The sequence below is a fragment of the Meles meles genome, chromosome 2, assembly GCF_922984935.1.
Source record: "Meles meles chromosome 2, mMelMel3.1 paternal haplotype, whole genome shotgun sequence".
Classification (NCBI taxonomy): domain Eukaryota; kingdom Metazoa; phylum Chordata; class Mammalia; order Carnivora; family Mustelidae; genus Meles; species Meles meles.
Window position 1 is genome coordinate 100,384,322 of NC_060067.1, and position 19,245 is coordinate 100,403,566.

Genomic DNA, 19,245 nt, shown 5'->3' on the forward strand with positions numbered 1-19,245 from the left:
ACTTTACACATATACTTTATGATCTTGGGGGAATCAGAGGAAATTCAATAAGAAAACGGCTAGAAACATTTAAAACCCTTATTTAAAAGACTTAAGCAAATTAGAGTCTTATCAGATTAAAAACCACTACAAATGTAAGAGCATTGTCTTTGGTGAAACGCTGTGGGGTCTGAGGAGATTCTCTGCCAAATCTCAGGGATAAAAATGCGTCATTTAAGCACCAGATAATGAGCAGAATGTAAATTAATTTAACCTTCTTTACCAACAGGCTGCTGGTGTAATATGTATAATTTAGTGATAAGATTGCAGGACCTAATATAGCTGGATGTATGAGCCTTAGCTAATGCAGACCTGTCACATGGGGATGTGTTCTGAACTGGGCAGGTGTGTGTATGCTTGAAATGGGGCGAACTGGAATAAAAGGTTAAAACCAGAAATGCCGATTTAAACCTTAAAAGAAAATTCCTCCTTGCAGCTATATTTTTCTTAAAGTGGGATGATTCTTCTGGGGAGAGACTGAAGAACAATTCTCATTTGGTTCTCTGGATGGCTCTCAAGCATGTTTAAAACGGGGGAAGGAGTTGCAGATAGGGTTTGGCAGGGAGAGCCAGCAAAGGAGAGACACATAGGTTGAAAACGTGTTCGTAGTCTCTTTCATCCACTCTGCCCCAGACTGCATACATTTCCCAATCCTGTGAACAAGGACAAGGAGGGAGTTTTCTGAAGATACTTCATACTGGTGTTACAAATCATTGACTGTAATGTCAAACAAATACACATTCAGGGATGATAACACTAACTCCACAATAAAGCAATCACCAGTGCAAAAATCCAAAGGAGATTAGTTTGTGCTCTCTTGATGACTTAAGCAGAGGACAAAAAAACTTACAAAAATTATTTTGAACAATGCGTTTGCATTTCTTTAATTTATTTGGAAATTTAAGTTTTTTGGAAACAGTATTGTGAAGAGTTGGATGTCCCCAGAGATGTGGTTTTTTTTCCCCTTTTTAAAAAATAAATGAATAAGAATTTGCTTTTCCTAGCTGAGTGCTCTCCTAGGCTTTTGCCCTTCGCCCCCACCCTACTGCCCCTGCCTGCTTGGACTTTAAAGATTTAACAGCCTTGAGTTCCCCAGGAAAAGAAAATGACTTAAAAGTTATCCTTGAAATTGGTTATTTGGCAACATTCTTAATTGTATGGAAATTCATTAAAGCATATTTTATATATAATTAGCTCAAGGTTGTTGATTCTGCAGGCTTTATGGATTTGAATCTGATTGATAATAAAGTAAACAAGAGAGTCGAATTTAAAGCGGGCTCTCTCTAGGGTTAGGACAAGCTTAATACAGTGTACAAGGAATTTGAAAGATCTAGGATATGTGTCTTAATCAACGCTAAGTAGAATGGATAAGCTTTCAGCATTTTGAAAATGCTGGGTTAGGGTTTCTATTCTGTTGTGTATTTTTCTGTCTGGGGACTAATAACCATTACAGAAAACGTGATCTGAGGCGACTTTTTATTCTTGTATAAATCCAGAGTGAACCACCAAACAGTTGTTCGTTTAAAGTCAAGGTAATTTTCTTTTGACGGGTCCATTTGCTTCTCGATTTCTAATTTATTAGCCTGCCTTCTCAGGGCTTTGTCTTCTTTGCAATTAAAGCAAAGCTTCTTCAGATTAGCGCAGCATTCACTTGACAGGCTGTTTGGAAAATTTAAGCTCGGAGAGGTGATTTGTTGCTGTTTTTTAAATTTTCTGGTTTTAAGTAGCATGCCTCCTTCCCATCCAGGAAGAGAAAAACATCTCTCAATTGGACTTGGATGTAGTGAGATACAAAAGAAAGGGGTGGGGAGGCTTGTTGATCCTTGTACCTTTCAGCCCTCGACCTTTCCGCTCCTTTCTCCAGAGCCTTTTACTCCCAGCCTCGCCTCTCTACCTCCCCGGCTGAACTCAAAGCGCTTCGGCCGGGGTCAGAGCCGAATTCCCGGGAGCCGGCTGGTGTAGACTTGGTGGGCCCAGTGAGCTATTAGCCCGGCCCCACACAGCTGATAGGTGCAGACAGGGCTGCCCCTCCGCCGCGGCTCGGGGTCTCTTGATTGGTGCGGAGCCACGTCACTCCCGCTGGGCTAAGGGTCTGGGAGGAGGAGGAGGCAGAGGCGGAGGCAGAGGCGGAGGCGGGGAGGGTTGGGAGGGCCTCGGCAAAGTGACGTCTGGACACCAGGAAGCCCGCCTCTGGTTTTAAGATGTTAGGCCAACAGGGAAGCTCGGAGCCGCAGAGCTGGTCCGTCGCTCGCCTAGGTGCCGGGAGTTGAGCTGCTGCGAATCCGTGCTCGGGCTCGACGGCCCGAGGGGGTGTGCGTGTGCGCGCCGCGGAGGGTGCGCCCAGAGGCCCGCGCCGTTGCCGCAGCCGCTGCCGCCGCTGCGGGGGATCTAATATCAGCTACCTGTCCCTGTCACTCTTGACACTTCGCTGTCAGGGCTGCCGCGCGGGGGGCGGGCAGATCGCGAACGCCGTTAGCTTTCCTTATTGGAGGGGTACTTGGGGGAGGGAGGGAGGGAAGAAAGGGGTCTTTGCCCACTCTGGTTTCGCTTTGGAGCTTGGAAGCCTGCTGCCCAAAGACGCTCCGAGCTGTGCCCTCCTACCCACATCCCCATGTCTCCGTTTGCCCGCTGACTTTCCGCCGCCGGACCCTTTCGCTAGAGCCTTCTGAAGGAGACGGGGGCGGCTTGGTTCAAAGACTCCGCGGGCGTTGTGCTCCCTGGCTTGGCCCGCGGCGGCCACAGCGGGGAAACTCCGCGCCTGGAGGCAAAGCGGAGCAGGCGGCGGCGGCCGCGGGGTTTCAGCTGGGCGGTAGCCCGGGACTCGTTGGGCGGCGCGCTCCTTCTTCCATGAACTGCATGAAAGGCCCGCTGCACTTGGAGCATCGAGCAGTAGGGACCAAGCTGTTGGCCACCTCCTCGTCTTCCTCCTGTCACCATCCCCAGCCACTGGCCATGGCTTCAGTCCTGGCTCCCGGTCAGCCCCGCTCCCTGGACTCTTCCAAGCACAGGCTGGAGGTGCACACCATCTCTGATACCTCCAGCCCCGAGGCCGCAGGTAAGGCGCCGCGCGGCCCCGCAGATACTCAGGTCCAGCAGCCCCTTGCCACTCGGCTCTTCTCGCCCCCAAGGAAGTCGGCCCCTCCTGGGGGAGGCGTGGTGGGAGTGGTCGTTTAGTTTGCTTCCCGCAGAACTTCCGGAGCCAGGATTTTTTGGCCCCGCGTTCCTTTCGCTCCACTTCGACCGCCTGAGGTGGCGCGAACCACGCGAGCCATTCTCCTACTCTTCCCTATTCCCATCCCGGCCTCCCGAGGTTTCCTGGGTCACAAAAATCCCAGCATCTCCACTCGAAGACGGTCGGAGGCCGTCCCCCAACCCCCCAACCCGGTCCCGGATCTCTCGGCTTTCAGCTCCCGAGAAGCTGCGCCTGTTAGGAAAGTATTTCCGAAACTACGCCGCAGAAGAAGCGGTATTTCTAAAGCGTAAAAGAACTTGGGTGGGTGGCCGAATCCCCAAATCTACCTTTACTGGCCTTCCGAAACCGCATCGAGATCTGCGGGGGCTCTGTAAAAGGCGCGCCTGCGGGTGTCCGGAGAGATTTGCTGTGTCTGCGCAGAGGCGTGTAAATATACTTGAAAGCAGAGGCTATAAAAATGAAGGTGCCTTTGCCCTGAGATAAACATGTAAATAAAACGTGCGGCGCTGGGGGAGGGGAGGAGATGGGGCGCTCACACCCACACTCACGTCTGCACACCCTACAGTCGCAGCGCTCCTCGCGGCCCGGAGAGGCCACGCACACACTCCTCCCCTGCACGGCAGCCCATCTCTCCCCCGGCCTCTGCCGCCCGGTCCAGCCGGAGTTCGCGGGTAGCAGGTGGACATGTTGACGGGAACCTTTGTGTGTTTCGTTTTCAGAGAAAGATAAGAGCCAGCCGGGAAAGAATGAGGACGTGGGCACCGAAGACCCGTCCAAGAAGAAGCGGCAACGGCGGCAGCGCACTCACTTCACCAGCCAGCAGCTGCAGGAACTGGAGGCCACTTTCCAGCGGAACCGCTACCCGGACATGTCCACGCGCGAGGAAATCGCCGTGTGGACCAACCTTACGGAAGCCCGAGTTCGGGTAGGACCCCTCGCGGAGCCTGGGAAGGCTGGGAAGGAAGCCATTGTAGAGATGCCGGCCGCGTGAACCCTGAGGGAGTGTGGAAGGCTGCGTCCCCCGGCGGGGGCGGGTGGTGTGCCTTTGCAGAGGCAGAAGGCCTCTCGGCAGCCCCAGTGGGGAGCTTACTGCTCCCCCTTAGGAGACCCGCGATAGGCCTGGCGCGGGCGCCCGGAGCGGCACCCGCTCACTGTGCCGCCACCCCGAGCCCTCCCGAACTGGGCCGCGTGGCATTCTCCTGCGCAGGGCATTGTGTTCCCAGCTTGCAGTCGCCAGATGAGCGCTAATAAAATCCCTCCCAGGCCGGGAGGCGAGAACAGGCTCCGACCTGTGCGCTTTTAACAAGAAATACCCGCCAGAGACATGCAAGGTTTGGTCCTCCTTGGGAAACTTAAACGCGGGCAGCCCAACCCCGGACTTCTCTCTCTCTACTCGGCTCATCCTCCTTACGTAGTCTTTGAGGGGTTTTGGCCATTCAGGGCTCTCCCACACCCTATCCCTTAGTCTTTGTGATCTACAGAAGCAGTTTTGATACACCACCTACTATCCTGTTAGTCCTCTTAGAAAGAAAAGAAGAAAGACTTTTCTGCTTGGTTTATTTATCTTTTCTTAGGAGATTGTTACTCATATCCTTCTTCCCAATGATAATAGATTTTTTTTTTCTTAAAGGTGGGGTGGCTTACCTTTGTAGCAAATCTGTACTTTATGGATTGGCAAAAGTGAACTTAAATAAATTACCCAGTAGCAACATCCTGGTTTATGCTGGTCAGTGGGTAACTCCAAACCGCGTTAGGATTCTGGAAGCAGAAGCATACATAGCAGGATCAAGAGGCTTTGCTGTTAAAGGGGGGGGGGAGCTCTGGATAGAAAAATAGAGCCCCCAGTTAGAGCAGAGAAGAAGAAAACACTGTACAACAATAACAATGAAAAAAAAATAAAGACCAAAATGTTTTCCCAAAGCAGAGGGAACGAAGGCACTCTCTGGGTGGCATTTGTGTAGGATATGAGGCTATGCTGGTGGATAACAGCTGGGATGAAGTTGAAAATGGTTTTAGTTTAACTGCTCAGAGCTAGAACTCTGGCTCTCCAGCCGCGTGGTTTTGCGCTAGGTCAGTTTTTCATTAGCTCTCCTGTGCATCAGGGGAACGGGACTTGCACGTACTCTTCTTGCCTGGGCAAAGTTTAGACGGCCTAGGGTGGAAATTGCAAGTAATGAAGATAAAAACACAAGCAGTAGCTTCTCTGGAATCCTACGGAAAAGACCTCTTTCCTCCACCCCCTCTGATTTTTCTGCAATCCCTCCCAAGATCCCTGTCACTACCATGCTGGGCTGTCGCTCCCTCTGGCTGCCTCCATCCAGGCCCGCTGTGTGTCCAGCCAAGTAGGAGTGAAGCATGCTTTTTTATACCAGGCGGGTGCAAAGAGGAAGGGGGATAAAAAGGAAATCGAGAATGAAAGGAAAAAAGGAAAAAAAAAAAAAGCGGATTAGGCGGCTGGGCCTGGCTGAGATGTGTAATGTGAAACATCACCGGTGTCAACTCTGAAATCTGGGGCCAGGCCTCACTCCAATACACAAAAGCCGCAGTCTGCGGCAACGGGCGGGCCCGATGTGTATTGAGAGAAGGGTTGCGTCGGGGCCACCGGACGCGGGTGGGGGCTGACCGGGTTAGGAGGCTGCTTGCAAAGCCGAGCAAAAGGTCTGGGCCCAGCAGGAGCACCACTGGGCGCAGGGACCTGGTCTGGAGTGGGCGAAGGGAGGGAGAGGCTACAGAGCGGCCCATTTTGGGTTCCCAGAGATTTGCCAGCCACGCTCAAGGAGTATATGAAGCTGAAGGGAGGTGATCTTTTGCTTTTTGATACATTATTTTGCTAGGCAAGGATGGGGGTCGAGGCCTGGCGCTGGTTGTGAAAGCACGTTCTGTGCAGTGGGCGGGGGGGGGGGGGGGGGGGGGGGCAGCAGGGGAGGTCTGAGACAGGAGGGAGGAGCTGTGTGAAAGAGAGCCTGGGCCTCTGGTGCCCTCTGAGCTCCTTGTTTTCTTCCATGTCTGTGGCTTTGGAAGGGAAGCAAGTTTGCAAGGCCGCTGGGTAAGGGTTGGGCAGAAAACCCCGCTGCCCTGCGTTTATTTTACAGTAAGTGTTTTTGGATCCTGAGGAGGGCCTGGGTTAGTGAACAAGCCACCTACAGGCCACCAGGTATTGGACTGGGGTTTGTGGTGCAGCTGAGAGCCTGGGCTCTCAGGCTTTACTCCACCAGGCTTCTCTTGCTTGGACAGGGCTCAGGCAGCTGGGGCCCGAGAGGCAGTGGGCGGTTGGGGAGAATTTGGGGGGCTGGGGTGTGTGCGTGCATGCGTCTCTGTCTCTCAGAGGTGGTGGCCTCTGGTGCTTTCTGGGATCAAGGTTTTACTAACCCGCTCTGTGGCATCTGTTTGCGCCCTTACCTTCCACCCTCAGGTTTGGTTCAAGAATCGCCGGGCCAAATGGAGAAAGCGGGAGCGGAACCAGCAAGCCGAGCTGTGCAAGAATGGCTTTGGGCCGCAGTTCAACGGCCTTATGCAGCCCTATGATGACATGTACCCGGGCTATTCCTACAACAACTGGGCCGCCAAGGGTCTCACGTCAGCCTCTCTGTCCACCAAGAGCTTCCCTTTCTTCAACTCTATGAACGTCAACCCCCTGTCATCACAGAGCATGTTCTCCCCACCCAATTCCATCTCCTCCATGAGCATGTCGTCCAGCATGGTGCCCTCAGCTGTGACCGGTGTCCCGGGCTCCAGCCTCAATAGCCTGAATAACTTGAACAACCTGAGCAGCCCGTCACTGAATTCCGCGGTGCCGACGCCCGCCTGTCCTTATGCACCGCCGACTCCTCCGTACGTTTACAGGGACACGTGTAACTCGAGCCTGGCCAGCCTGAGACTGAAAGCGAAGCAGCACTCCAGCTTCGGCTACGCCAGCGTGCAGAACCCGGCGTCCAACCTGAGTGCGTGCCAATATGCGGTGGACCGGCCGGTGTGAGCCTCACCCACGGCACCCGGATCTTAGGACCCTGCCGGCTGGGGCAGCTCTGCCCTTGAAAGACTGGGAGTTACGCGAGAAGGTCGTGGGCACTCAAGAAAAGGAGAGAAAGAGAAGATATAAAGAGAAAAGGAAACCACTGAATTAAAGAGAGCTCCTTTGATTTCAAAGGAATTTCCTCAATGTCTGACATCTTTCACTAAAAGTATTTCCAACAGTTGCAAGGACACACACAAATGTTTGACTGGATATGACATTTTAACATTACTATAAGCTTGTTATTTTTTAAGTTTAGCATTGTTAACATTAAAATGACTGAAAGGATGTATATATATCGAAATGTCAAATTAATTTTATAAAAAGCAGTTGTTAGTACTATCACAACAGTGTTTTTAAAGGTTAGGCTTTAAAATAAAGCATGTTATACAGAAGCGATTAGGGTTTCTCGCTTGTGAGCAAAGGAATGTATATACTAAATGCCACACTGTATGTTTCTAACATATTATTATTATAAAAATGTGTGAATATCAGTTTTAGAATAGTTTCTCTGGTGGATGCAATGATGTTTCTGAAACTGCTATGTACAACCTACCCTGTGTATAACATTTCGTACAATATTATTGTTTTACTTTTCAGCAAATATGAAAAATGTGTTTTATTTCATGGGAGTAAAATATACTACATACAAATTGGTCTGGATTCTTTCTGCCCTCCTGTGTCACCTGGCCAGGGTTTCTCAGTCACTGCTTCCTAAACAAACCAGTTCCCTCTGCCTGCCTAGTTAAACACACAAGGCAGCAGCAGGACTTATTTAAATTTGGTAGAAATAAATTATAGTCATTCATCAGAAACTAAAAAGAAAATAAGAAAAGCCACTCCCAGGGGGAAAAAAAAAGGGCTGCAAAGTCTGGTCTTGTCTCCCAGATTTTTCTTTGGCTTAAACCCAGAGGATTCCATTATTGCTAGCAAATAATATAAGAGAGAAAGAAGAAAGGAGAGAGAAATTTCGAAAGTATATCAGCTTGGAATGACTTCTTTGTGGGGGGGATAAATTGTTCTGGAGAATTATGTGTGTATGTATACATGTACAGTTTATATACATTCCTTTCAAGAGGCATACATCTATAATAAATTTACAAGGAAACACCTCCAGTTCAAAATATTTAGGCCTCCACGTTTATCTTTCAGGCTTAAGTAGAGAGATTCTTCATGTTATATTGCATTCTATTTCCAAATCCTTTCGAGACATTAAAAGAAACAAAGACCATTTCTAATAACTACAGCCCTTCAGTTTCCCAAAGAGCCCCGGGGTTGAGAGGTTAGAGTGGAGTTTCCTGAGTCTTGTAGAGCATTATGTAGTTGAGGCAAAGGTCATGATCCCCGTGTTTTGTTTTAAATAATATTGACCCATTAATTCTAAACCTGCTTGTTCCTGAAATTATACAGGATTATGGTTTGCAAACTGCGGGACAATGAAGCAAATCAAGATGAATTACAGCCCTGGCCCTCCCTCCCATCCTCTGACATCTAAACGGGGAATGAGGTCGGTGTGAGTGTTTAAAAGAACTTTAAGCACCCGCTCTTCCTTTGTTGGTGGTTTTCAGCTTTTTTTTTTTTTAATGTGAAATTTGATTTCGTAACAAATCGTAGCAAATACGACTTAGTCCGAAGGAATTCATTACCGAGACGCTGGGGGAGGGGGGGGTGAAGGGTAAATTCTGAGGTCCTTTGCTATTCTGGTCACCCCCCTCCCCCCAGTGGGCGAGGACAAACACACCCTGGGGAATAGGGAGCGAAAAGTAGCCAGCAGTTTTCTGGAGCCGAGAAAACCTGTGTTTTTGCGCTTAGGTTACTTTTATCTGGCTGGAACTTTACCTATAAGCTTTTGCGGCTCAAACACTGAGTCTTTGTTCTGCATGGGACTGCCGCTGCCACTTAAAGAGATCGCAGATAATGTCCCCGATTTAAGATCAGTGCTCAATGCACATTAACTTTCTTTCTTTCTTTCTTTTTTAAGCTCTGCCTCTAACCTACGGAGGGATCACGCGGCAGTGGGGGGCAGATAAAAGTCCTTTGGCCGAGGGTCACCTCCGTCCTTGTTGTTCACTTGAGAGCAGTGGAGAGGAAAACGGTCCCCACGGGCGGACTTTGGCTTCTGGAGCCGCGGAGCCCAGCGGTCCGGGCCCCCCCGAGCTCCGCCTGGTATGGGGGGAGGGGCGGCAGGGGAGGGGAGGGAGGGGACTGGGAGAGGGGATTTGGGGATGGGGGCTGGAAACGCTAACGAGACCTGCTGGGAGGATTTGCGTCTCCTGCAGGTCCAAGAGTGACTCGGGAGAGCCGGCTCCAGGAGGCGGACCTCGGCCTAGTTTGCTGGCTGGAATAGAACTCTGTCTCGAGGCAATCAATCAATCTGCAGAAAACAAAAATGGAAGTCGAGGTTCGGGAAGAGTTGTCTCATCCCCAGCTTGAGTGGTGCGGGCTGGGGGCGGAGACTCGGGACTGATGAGAAGCCCTTTCTCCCACCTCAGCTCCTTTCCCTGGACTTCCAGAAGGAAGAATTACCCTCTTCAGTCCCCTGGTTCCCCATACCCATCCCCGCTTGGCCGCCGACCCTTTCCCGCTCCTCTTTTTCCTTTCAAGCGAGAAAAGCCTAGTTCCCGAGCCAGTGGAGTCGGTCCTCTCGCCCCTCCCGCTCCCACGCGGGTCCCCCCTTCAGCCATCGCTACTGCCACCACCTCGGTTCCACTCAATCGATTTTTGCTACATGTCAACACTTATTACCGGTGAGTGTGAGGGTATTTTTTCTCCTTCTCTAGGTCTCTTAATGATTTCTGAGCTAGTTGTGTATTAAAGTGCTTAAAGGAACCTTTAAGGTAATCTATAGCATGGACACCAACCTCCCCCGCCTGGGATCAAAGATGGCGAGCCGGAGGTCGGGCCCCCAGGAGCCCGGGCTAGGCCTCAGCGCTCTGCCCCCCACTTCTGCGTGCCCAGAGGCTGGGGCGGGGGTGCTGGGCCAGGAATCCCGCACAATGGGCGGTCTAAGGGCTTTCTCCCCACCCCACCCCACCCCAGTCACCCCTCACCTGTTATTCTAATCCTTTCTCTCGCCTGTCCCCCGTTTTTAAACTTTTAAAACTCTTAAGTCCTCAAACTCTTCATTCCCCTAATAGAGAATTCAAATTGGTGGAGACCTGGAAAAAGGTGTATGTGGCCCACGTTTGTCTCAGTTTCCTCCCAGTTCCTAAATCTGAGTTTTACTGCTCTTAACTTGGCTAGAAATTTAATTTTAAAAACGACGTTGGGCAACCTGAGCCATGTGGGCGGTTTGATTAGGAGACAAATCCTCCCCTTCGCCTCCCGGCCCGCTCGTTCTTCCACCCCCACCCTTGTCCTGTGAGGTGCTGAAACCCGGGAGTGCCTTTAGGAGTGTAACAACAACAAAAATAATGGGGAAAAAATGAAGAGCATCTTAAAAGTCCCGGTATTCCTCGAAAGCCCTATAAATTAACCCTGAGAAGAGCAGAGAACTCTTTTTAAGGCAAGTCTATAAAAACCTGGCGCGGTGTCGAAGGAGGAGAAACTGCTGCGCCCCCCGCCCCCCCCCCAACCGCCCGGCGTCGCGAATGTGACCAAACAAAGGTCTGCCCTGCAATCCACATCCTAATCCACGGGCGCCTTCGCCGCCGTCGCCGGGGCTCCCCAGCCTCCCGCCCGAAGCTCTCTCCGTCGACGCGGGCTACGCTGGGAGTCCCTGGCTCGCCGAGGTAAATTTCTTAGAGAAGGACCAAAAAAAGAGGGGGTGTAATCAGATCAGAGGCCTTTATGAATATTGTCTCTATTGATTGATTTATTAACACCCTCCCCAGCCCCCCACCCCCCGCAAGCAGCAGTTAACTAAGCACATGGGGAACCACGAAATGTGACTGATGGAGGGAGAAGAAATAAACGAGAGAAGCTTCTTATAGCAGATTTTCAGAAGAAATTTTTTAAAACTACCCCTCGTCCCCCAGCGTCCCTAATCTGACAGTTGCATTTTCACTGAACTTAAGAAAGTGACAACTGAAGAAGAGATTTAAAAAAGAAGAAGAAGAATGTGTTACATAGAAACCTGATTTTCCCTTTCAGGTTTTAGCAGAGAAACCAGAGAAATTTTACTCTGATCTTAAAAGTTTGTCACTCTGCTTCCCAAACCCCTCTTCCCCGCCCCCTACGAAGAGAGGCCTTCTCGTTGACATTCTATCTGAAAAGATAGAATCCAGAATTTATTGTGCTTGGGATGTATAACTTCATTCATTTCTTCCTGAGTATTTTATGTATTTTATGTAAATGTTGATTTTAGATTTTGAAGAATAGAGAAGGCCTGGAAAACATAAAATGCACCATCAAAGTTGTATTTAATTCTACTTAATTGCCTTTTAAAATCATTGCTATTTCTTTCGTAACAATATATTAACAGTTCAGTGGCAACTGGAAAACAGGAGATAGTTGGAGCTTAAAATCCTCAGTCAAAAAATGACTAAAAGAACTATATAAATTTCTTTTTAGAAATATTTTTAAAAATTAATAAATGTGTGGTAAAGGTGTTAATTTCTGAGAGATGTGTGAGGGACTGCATTTTTTTTTTTCTTCTCTCTGAAGGGCTAAGTTGAGACTCATTGGACCCTCACTGAACAGGGTGTGTGTCTGCACCGTCTGACTTTGATGGATCTTTCCAGATCTAGTTCTCCCGTTCTTCCTGCAAAAATATTTAAGGTTCTCCCCTCCCTCCACTTTGCCCTCTCTTTCCCCCATATCCCCCTCTCCTGTTTTCTTTATCAACACCAAAGCTTTTTTGTTTGTTCTTGGTTTGTTTGGTTTTTTTGTTTTGTTTTGTTTTTTGGTGTTTTTGTTTTGTTTTGTTTTGTTTTTTTCCTGTTCTATCAACTTAGAAAATGGTCGGCTTGTGCTGGGACCTCATATACCAGGGCTAAGGCTTGTTTGAGGTGGTTTCCTTAAAGCCCCTAAGACTCTCTCTACCAATGCTTCCTCTGTCCAGAAGTAGCAAAGCCTTTCTGTCTTCATCGACAGTTTGCAGCCCCGCCGGACCCCTCTCACGCGATCCCGGGCAGGAACATTTATCTTCACTCCGTGAGGGTGAGACCTAGACCCGTCTTAGCTGTCCCTGAGAAGCCAGTGGGGCAGCATGTTGAATGGGACTTGCATCTCAGACTAGTGGTAATCCAGTTCTTGGACTTTTTCCCCATTCTGCTTGCGTCAATAGCTCCCTCAACTCTGCTTCTCTGGGTATCTGGGGAGGGTTGCTGCACCCAGTAGAAGCTTCATGGTATCTTTCTCTGTCCTCCGGGATGGACTAGCCAGGCCTTCTCTGGCTTCACTTATCGCGGCTGCCTGCGTTTGGTTGACGACGGGCGTGTGTGATTTCACGCGGCAGTGTGCTGGCACGGGGTGGGGTCGCTGATGTGGACAGAGGCAGAGACCCTGCAGGCCATTTCCAGTGCTAAGGAAGGGGCTTTCCCTGCAGGAGCCCAATGCTACAGACGACAGGTCACTTTGTTAGAAAATAATATAGTATCAAACAAAAGACAGTAAAATAAAACCCTTCTGCGGGCCTCAGGCAATGTTTATTCACAGTATTCTACTAACCTCAGCGCCTCCAGCCCTCGCTCTTAGTCCTTGAAATCGTAGGAGCCAGTCATATCTGATGAGGCAGGGTCTTGTTTGTTTCTTCGACAGAAAAAAGAGAGAGAAAGAAAAGAGGAAAGAAAGAAAAAGAAAAATTCCCGCCTGCGAATTCTAGGCTGTGCTCGGCGGCGTGAAGCTTTCCTCCCCAGCCCGGAACCTCCTTTTCCCTTGCAGCATCCCCCCAGACCCCCGCCTTCTCAACCTCCCAGCTTCAGGGGACCGCAGTCTGGACATCTGACCAGGATCTTCTGGGCCCATCGGTTCGGCGGGAGCCACGCGGCCCAACTCTTAGAAGGACCCAGGGTGCCGCCGTTCCACCTGAACTTGCCTCGCTTTGGGCCTCACTGAACTGTGGCGGGGGCACAATCCTGTCCTACCGCCTTCTACTGACCAGAACAGCTGCTTTATCTTAATGTTCGTTTTTTTGGCCGGGCAACAAGGGAGAAGGGCGGTGGCAAGACGTGCTGCTTCGCATTATCCTGACGCTATTTCAGAGGCACCCGGAGAGGTAGCGGCCCAGAAGGCAACCCACGCACCTCCGAGGACCCCTTTCGTGTCCCCGCACTAGTGTTTGCACGTCCCTCGGGACAACAACACCCGAACCTAATCTTCAGCTGCCGCCGCGCGCCCACCTCCCTCCGGCATCCCCGAGCCGAAGCGCCAGGCTAGCATCGCCACCCGGTGCTGGGGCAGCACTGAGCCGCCCCGAGGTCGCTCCGGGCCGAAGCGCCCGCCCCCGCGGCCGCGCTCTCCTCGCCCCCTGCACACGCCGCGCTCGGCTCCCGCAGCGGCGTCGTGGGCGGTCGCGGCCCAGGCTGAGCTTTGCCTGTTGGCTGTGTCTCAGGGGCGCCTGCCTGCCCGGGCCGCGGACAGCTTGGTTTCTCCGCAGTCTCGGAGTCGGCCCAGGGAGGCCCAGGCCCGAGCAGCGCCCCGCCCCACCCCCCCCCCACCCCTGAGTCCCCGCCACAACCCTCCTCACCCTCTCTTGGGCTTCTGTGCCTTCATTCCCGAGCGGCCATATACTTGAATGGGTCATCCCTGCCTGCCTCCCTAGAGTTGCCTCTCGAAGCCCTGGGGTTGAACATTAACCAGCCGGAGCTATAGAGTGGGGTAAAACGTTACATATAAAAATGAATCATCTATCCGATCCTGGGAGAGAGGACCTATAGCGAGCTCTGCGCCTAGAGCTGCCCTGGCAATGTCCCCGGCCCAATGCACAGATCCTTCTGGCATCCACTTCCTAGGGATCATTCGGCTGCAGGCCCGTGAGGTTAGGTGGAGGCGGGGGAGATGGGGGTTATCGAACCAGCCGTTCTCCTTGAGTAACCTGACATTTGAGCTTTCAAACGCAAGCGAATTTCCTTTCCTTTCACACTTGAGGTACACGGAAAGTCCTGGAACAGCCTTTCGTATCTTAAAATTAGCGAGAATAGCTGCAGTTCTAGGAGAGGCTGCCTACATGGTCAAGAACCCAAGCTGATGGGTCGACTCCGGGAATCCACCGCCAGCCCTGGCACACTGGATGGGCCCTGGGAGGCAGGGCTGGGTGGGACTGGAGTGGAGCGGGAGCCCTCTGCAAGTCAGGCTGGAGCCTGAGTGGAGGCGCAAGGTGGGCGGCGCAAGGGGCGGGGGTGGGGGCTGTCCCTCCCCCGGGCTGAACCCTTAGGCACAGTCCTCTGGCAATCCGAAGATCAGGTCCCACCCGACTCCCCTCTCCTGTGCCCAGCCTGTTTCCCACTCTGGCTTATTTGTTTCTTTAAACGTAAGTACTGGCTAGACCCACTTGCCCCATCAAATATACAGAATTTATGAAAAAGTAACAATTGGGAAAGAATTCAAGATTAGTGCACCTCCTGAGTTCTTATGCCCTTACCTGGAAACATTAGCATGTCGTGGTGTTCAGCAAATCCCTGAATAGAAAGGTCATTCTGTTTCCAAATCTCTCACTCCCTCTGTCGAACCTCTCCCTTTCTCTCTCCCCCATTCAAGGAAAGAGATAAAGAAGGTGCTAGCAAGAGAACAATGTAATGTTACATAAAGCTTTCGGGAGCTGCCAACCAACCTGCAGAATAATGCTCCTACTTCTAAGGAGATTGGCTTATTTCTATCCGCAATAGTTGCTTTACTCAAAACATAGTGCCTGGCCCATAATAACCTCCTAGTAAAGACTTATTGACCGGGCAACACCCTGGCTCCCCACCTTGGACTTTATCTATGACCTGCTCATTGAAGCAGCATAATTTTTTAATTATTTATTTATTTGACACAGAGAGAGAGAGAGAGAGAGAGAGAGATCACAAGTAGGCAGAGAGGCAGGCAGAGAGAGGAAGGAAAACAGGCTCCCTGCTGAGCAGAGAGCCCTATGGAGGGCTGGATCCCAGGACCCTGAGATCATAACCTGAACCCAAGGCAGAGGCTTAACCCACTGAGCCACGCATCCCGATGATGCTGAGCATCCCGAAGCAGCATAATTTTTACCGAGAACCTTCACCCACATCTTTGTACTCAGGGGTGTGAGAACGTGACTTTTGCTTCTGGTGTGGCTTATGCACCTGGTGTGAGCTGTGCAGCGTTCCATTACTCTCATGGTCATGTCATAGCTTCTTCAGAAACCACTTCTCTAGTGTGTTTGCAGCCTGTACAGTGATTGTGAGAATTTCTGGTGAGAGGTAGAGGAGGGCACCAGGGACATTCAGGGAATAAGGTTCCAGAGCCTCATCAGGTATCAGGCATGTGGTGAATACCATGTATTTGTAATAGTTGAATATTACTCAGTTCTAGGAGAAAGGACTTTGAGGGTAAGATGTGGTTACAGGATATTCATCACTTCAAGTAGCATCAGTGCTCTAAGTTCAGAGCACACAGTATTTTTATGTGATTACTGTAGAGCGATACAACCCACGTTTATCATCACACAACTTTGTGTTACCCCACTTCCCTTGGAAAAATAGAATTGACTCAAATGTTCTACCAGTTAGCTCCCCAGAGGGAATGAGCACATCAAAGCAAATAAATAAAAGAGACATGAGTCACACTCAGTTGCCCTGCAGTGACTTAGAGACTCAGAGAAACACAGGTGGGGAAAGGGCCTTTACTATTAAAGGTGCAGGTAGCTGGGGAAAGGGATAAGATAAAGGGTATTGTAGTGCTCACTCTGTCTTCTCCCCGCACAAAATTACCATGTTATCTGACACAACCTATTTGTGTCCTGAGTAACAGACAGTTTGACCAAGAGGTCATAGACTAGAGGGCTTGGGTGATTGGAAACAAGTTTGACAAGAAAGGAATCTGGGTGAGGTGCCATCGTGGAGGTGGAGAGAAGATGAGGCCATAGAGGCTGGAGCAGCTGCCAAGCCAAGTCTCTGCTGGACTCTGCAGTCACGTGCAATGCCTTGTCGGAGAACAGAGGGTTGGGAAGAGCTGTTGCCAACACAACTTCATGGATGGGAGAAAGTTATGTCTCTCCGCATCCCTCTTCTTTACCTTCCCTTCATTTCCTGCCACCCCATTTTCCTCCTTTTCTGTGGGCCCTTCTCCACCTCAGGAGGCTCTCCCCAGAATTTTGGCTGCTCCTGGATTATTCTCCTTTTGTCCCCTCTTTGGAACTAAGGCTTCCTAGTGTTTACTCTTCCAGATATGAAAAGTTGTTTTATCCAGTCTACTTGTAAGCCATTTGTATTCATAAATATGGAGTGCTTGCGTGACCAGTAAAGGTGTCAGGGCCAATAGGTAAAGCATGCAACATTGGAATATGCTTTTTCACAGCAACAGAGGGACTGCGAACATTCTTTTAATAAAGCTATGCTGGAAACAGGATGTCCAGGAGGGGTCAGTGAATAGTGAACTTTTCATCCCAGGCAGTGCTGCCCTTGGTGTTATGACCACCAAAGTGGGACATCTCAGTTCAGTTTACTGTTCTCAGTTTGGAAGTTCCTTTTGCTTGAAACTACCACTTACACATATTGTCAAAATTATATATTCTAAAAGAACCCAGATACAGTCCTGTGTAGAGTTTATGTGCTAATATGAATTCCTTTCTGCATCTCTCCAAACAAAGCTACTTATTTTTCTTGTGCTATATCCTATTGTTACTCGCTCAGCAGTATTTTTGGTGATTTCTCTTCCTTTCATGGTTAGAAAACACCTTCATTGTCATCCTGCACTTTCAGATTAGAATTTAGTAGAGAGATATCTTCCTCCACAGAAGAGTTGCCCTGTTTCCAACCCTCATTGATTCCTTCTCCTTTCTAACTTCTTCCAACATCTCTTTTAGAGATAATTCTACCCTCACAATTCTGTCCTTTTTGCTTTTTAAATTTCATTTCTGGGCACTCAGTGTTCCCATAACTGAAAACTATTTTTTTTAAATCTGTATTACTCCCTTGTCAATTACCATGTGGGATGTTTTACCATGAGTTAAGATTTTGGGGTCATTTAAGTTTTTTTTTGTTGTTGTTGTTGGAGCCTGGAACCACACTTGCTAAATAGTAGGTGTTCAAAAAATGCCTATTGATCAAAGGGTATAATTAAAACCTTTGTTCACAAAAAATCAAAGGCCAAAGATATTAAAATCTATCAAACTGGCATGAATTGAATCTCGGATTAATTCTAATGTTTTTCTGATTTTCTCTCAACAAATCAGATATGTAAAAGAATTCCATAGCAGATGTCACTACCATCTCTTTTGTAATATCAGAGTACTTTTAAGATAATGAATTATATCATTTTTAGGGTGATTAGGGTTCATATGGTACTGGACACATTTTAACATTTCTTAGTAGCTTGGAGAATGTGTGTGGTGAGAGAGACAGAAAGGAGACATGAACGTGGTGGTTGGAGGATGGGGGCACATAGATGACAAAAGTTCCCAGTTTATCATGTCAGAACCTAGGACCATTCTACTAGTTAAGAGACCCCTAATCTTCACCATAATTTTCCACTCCTAACAATTTAACTATTCATAATAAACAGCAAAATACAGTGCTTCACAACAAATGATGAACAATTTTTTTCATTTCGTGTGAAAAGTTAAAAATGTTAGTCAACCCCAGAACAACAAAAAAGTACTAACCCAATCAGACTTTGACTAAAGTCATAGACCAAACAAACCATGGTTATTTTTACTTGTGCTAATTGTTGCCCCATAAAACTCAAATATTTTTGTTTTAAAGATTTTATTTATTTACTTGACAGACAGAGATCCCAAGTAGGCAGAGATGCAGGCAGAGGCAGAGAGAGGAGGAAGCAGGTTCCCCACGGAACAGAGAGCCTGACGTGGGGCTCGATCCCAGGACCCTGGGATTATGACCTGAGCCGAAGGCAGAGGCTTTAACCCACTGAGCCACCCAGGTGCCCCAAACTTCAAATATTTTGATTAATTTACTCGTGGCACAATATTACTTAGATCATTTACCTTCTCCACTCCCACTTTCCAGCTGCTATCATAAACAATAAACACATTTCACCAGAACAAAGGGAAGATTGACATTACTTTTGGTGAGACATGTATGGAACATTTAATCAGTCTTGTTATATACCAGAAAAGATGTTTTACTTTATTATGTTAAATAAACAAATGAATACTTATACGATCAAGTATATATATGCAGGAGCTGAAATGGTCGAGTTATAATGAGGTGAGTTTTGCAGTGCCTATATGGTTTTCAAAATCCCATCTCTACTGGAAGGAGCACTCGTCCTGGCTTTGCCATTTTTTAGAATCCCCTCTAGATGAGGCTGGGGATTCAAAAAATCAAAGGGGAGGATGACTGGGAAATTGCAAGATGAGATAGAGTAGACAAATTATGTTTGACTGGTTCAGGCACTGTAATAATCGATTAGAAAATCATCTACACACTCAAGAAACAACAGGCCATTATTCTTTTCACAGCACTCTAAATATATTTTGCCATTATATTAGACCTGATTTTATGCATAATCTTTTCTAAACATAACTATAGGGTGATGCAAAGATCTGATGTATTGAATCTTTCTATGAGCCAAGCACTTTGCTAAATGCTGTTCATATATTTCTTTTTAAAAATATTTATTTATTTGACACACAGAGAAATCACAAGTAGGCAGAGAGGCAGGCAGAGAGAGGGGGGAAGCAGGCTGTCCGCTGAGCAGAGAACCTGATGCGGGACTCGATTCCAGGACCCTGAGATCATGACCTGAGCCGAAGGCAGAGGCTTAACCCACTGAGCCACCCAGGTGCCCCATGTTCACATATTTCAGTCCATTCTCACAACCATCCTATAAAATTGATACTGGTTGGGTTTTTTTTGTTTGTTTGTTTTTGACAGATAAGAAATCTGATGCTCAGAGGTGACTTGCTTCAGGTTACCCAATC

At 48.8% G+C, this 19,245-nt stretch overlaps 1 protein-coding gene and 1 long non-coding RNA gene across 2 annotated transcripts; one reads left to right on the forward strand and one right to left on the reverse strand.

Moving 5' to 3' along the window:
* Positions 1-1,525: 1,525 nt before the first annotated feature.
* On the forward strand, positions 1,526-7,876 carry PITX2 (paired like homeodomain 2). Its single transcript, XM_045986470.1, has 3 exons — positions 1,526-3,094; positions 3,952-4,157; positions 6,645-7,876. The coding sequence occupies exons 1-3, from the start codon at positions 2,887-2,889 to the stop codon at positions 7,206-7,208; spliced, it is 978 nt and encodes a 325-aa protein (XP_045842426.1). The 5' UTR covers positions 1,526-2,886; the 3' UTR covers positions 7,209-7,876.
* Positions 7,877-8,827: 951 nt separating this feature from the next.
* On the reverse strand, positions 8,828-13,925 carry LOC123930651. The gene is made up of 3 exons (XR_006816120.1): positions 13,873-13,925; positions 12,855-12,935; positions 8,828-9,618 (listed from the first exon to the last, which is right to left on the reverse strand). It is a non-coding gene; the product is annotated as an uncharacterized LOC123930651 (long non-coding RNA).
* Positions 13,926-19,245: the final 5,320 nt, after the last annotated feature.